Genomic DNA, 1,894 nt, shown 5'->3' with positions numbered 1-1,894 from the left:
TAGTACAAACATGAAATAACTTGTTAGTGACTGAGAAACAAGATTATAAAACAACACATCAATAATTTAACAACATACCACGTGCGTCATAATCGCAGCCCTGCGGGTCATCCATCGACAGGTCACTCTATGATACCACCCTATATACTCACTGTTAACAGATAGGTGGCCCTGATCATTATGTGCAAGTGGCAAAAGCTCCTGTAGTACCAAAGAATCCCTATCCTCCCACTGAGCGATAAAGAATCCATGTCTCTCCTCCAATCTACGTCTGTCTTGCCAGTGATGCTAATCGTCAAGAGGTCAAGACAACTTATCGGAGCATGTGGAACAGGCTGCTGAAATCCAAACTGCCGTAGAACTCAATCGGGCTGCTGATAGACAACGACCTGGTAACAAATAAGTGGACAGACAGAGATCCATCTACGGGCGGTGTCAGAAGGTGGTGGATGACCTTCGAAACCCAGGTACGATCTCCAACAAAACTCACGTCTCCGCATAACGTCCAGACGATGCCGGTACCTGCGAATGTGTGTGCACACAGTCTGCCGCACATCATAACTGTTAAACCTGCACCAAATAGTCCACAAGCGACAATTACCATACAAGAACTGCTAAAATATTAACATTCGTATAATTTGAATAATTTACATTAACAACATTAATATTACCTGTGTCCATAAGCAGCATGTACATCAGTGACTTCAGGTATTCCAGGAGAGATAGGCGGGAATCTGGTCCACGCCCATAATTGCAATAAGAGTGCACATCCACCCATTTCAGAACGTCTCCTGTCAGTGACTTTGCACAGTTCCTTATATAATACGGCGAGAACTGCAGAGCCCCAACTGTAGGTTCCACACCGCTGAAAATTATCCAAATATGTTAAATATCTCGCAGGAACGAAGCTGGAAGCAGTGTCAACAAACAGTGTCCCCCCGAGTATGCGCAAAATTAGTGCGCGAGTATATCTCATACGGTCAACCTTAGTGTTTGCGTGGCGTGCATAATCCCGAAACTTCTGCCGTAGGAAGTGGAGACCCAGCAAACCTCCAGACAAATCCCTACCAGCCTGTGGATTTACGCCTAAGTAGTCATTGACTAACTGATTAAATGGATGTCGTCCATGGCGCCCGGACACAACCTCACCATCAGTGGGCAATCCTAGTAGATGATGCACATCCTCCAAGGTAACGGTGACCTCGCCCATCCGCATATGAAATGTCCGTGTCTCTGGGCGCCATCGCTCGACAAGCGCAGAAACAAGTGAATGGTCTATCTGAAATCATAAAAAATATGTGGTCAATCAGCAATAAATAAATATTTATCACAATGCCATATGCCAAAGTCAGGAGATAGTGATAAAATAAAAAACTACTAACCTCATGATTGCGCAGGCGCGCAACATGGTAGAAGCCAGCCAGCCTCAGCCATGGCTCAATCTCTTCAGGAATGGCACGGTGATCATGTGTCGCAGCATGTCGCACATTAATCACACGATCCGGGACATTCGGATCCTCACAGGTGTTCCACACATGTGTGGATATATGTTTCTCCTGTAAAGTTAGGAGAGTCTTGTCTGAAGGCCCAGGGTCAATCACGCTGCGTGGAGACCCAGGACGAGGTGCCTCATCATGCTCCATATCTAAATAAATTAATCCTAAACAATTAAATTAATAATCATCAACCAAAAATTCATGAATATTTGGCTAAATAAATAAAATTAATAAAAGCACAATTCAAAGGTCTTTCTCCATTTAAGTTACTGCTTTAACTAAATTAAAATAAATTGATAACCCATCGTGTCTAAGATCAACAGTAACTAACAATGAAACAAGTATTAAAACATAAATAATAAATTAAATTATTTAAACCTACGATTTTATAACTTAAT

General features: G+C 42.6%; 1 protein-coding gene across 1 annotated transcript; it reads right to left on the bottom strand.

Annotated features, from left to right (window-relative positions):
* Positions 1–362: 362 nt before the first annotated feature.
* On the bottom strand, positions 363–1,643 carry LOC133311533 (serine/threonine-protein phosphatase 7 long form homolog). Its single transcript, XM_061512587.1, has 4 exons — positions 1,383–1,643; positions 986–1,279; positions 672–865; positions 363–570 (listed from the first exon to the last, which is right to left on the bottom strand). Exons 1-4 carry the CDS (start codon positions 1,641–1,643, stop codon positions 363–365), a joined length of 957 nt encoding a protein of 318 aa, XP_061368571.1.
* Between the last annotated feature and the right edge of the window lie 251 nt (positions 1,644–1,894).

The sequence above is a fragment of the Gastrolobium bilobum genome, unplaced genomic scaffold, assembly GCF_033153095.1.
Source record: "Gastrolobium bilobum isolate Gb01-03AN ecotype WA unplaced genomic scaffold, APGP_CSIRO_Gbil_v1 utg1846, whole genome shotgun sequence".
Classification (NCBI taxonomy): domain Eukaryota; kingdom Viridiplantae; phylum Streptophyta; class Magnoliopsida; order Fabales; family Fabaceae; genus Gastrolobium; species Gastrolobium bilobum.
Note: the sequence above shows the minus strand (reverse complement) of the source record. Positions and strands in the feature narration are given on the sequence as shown.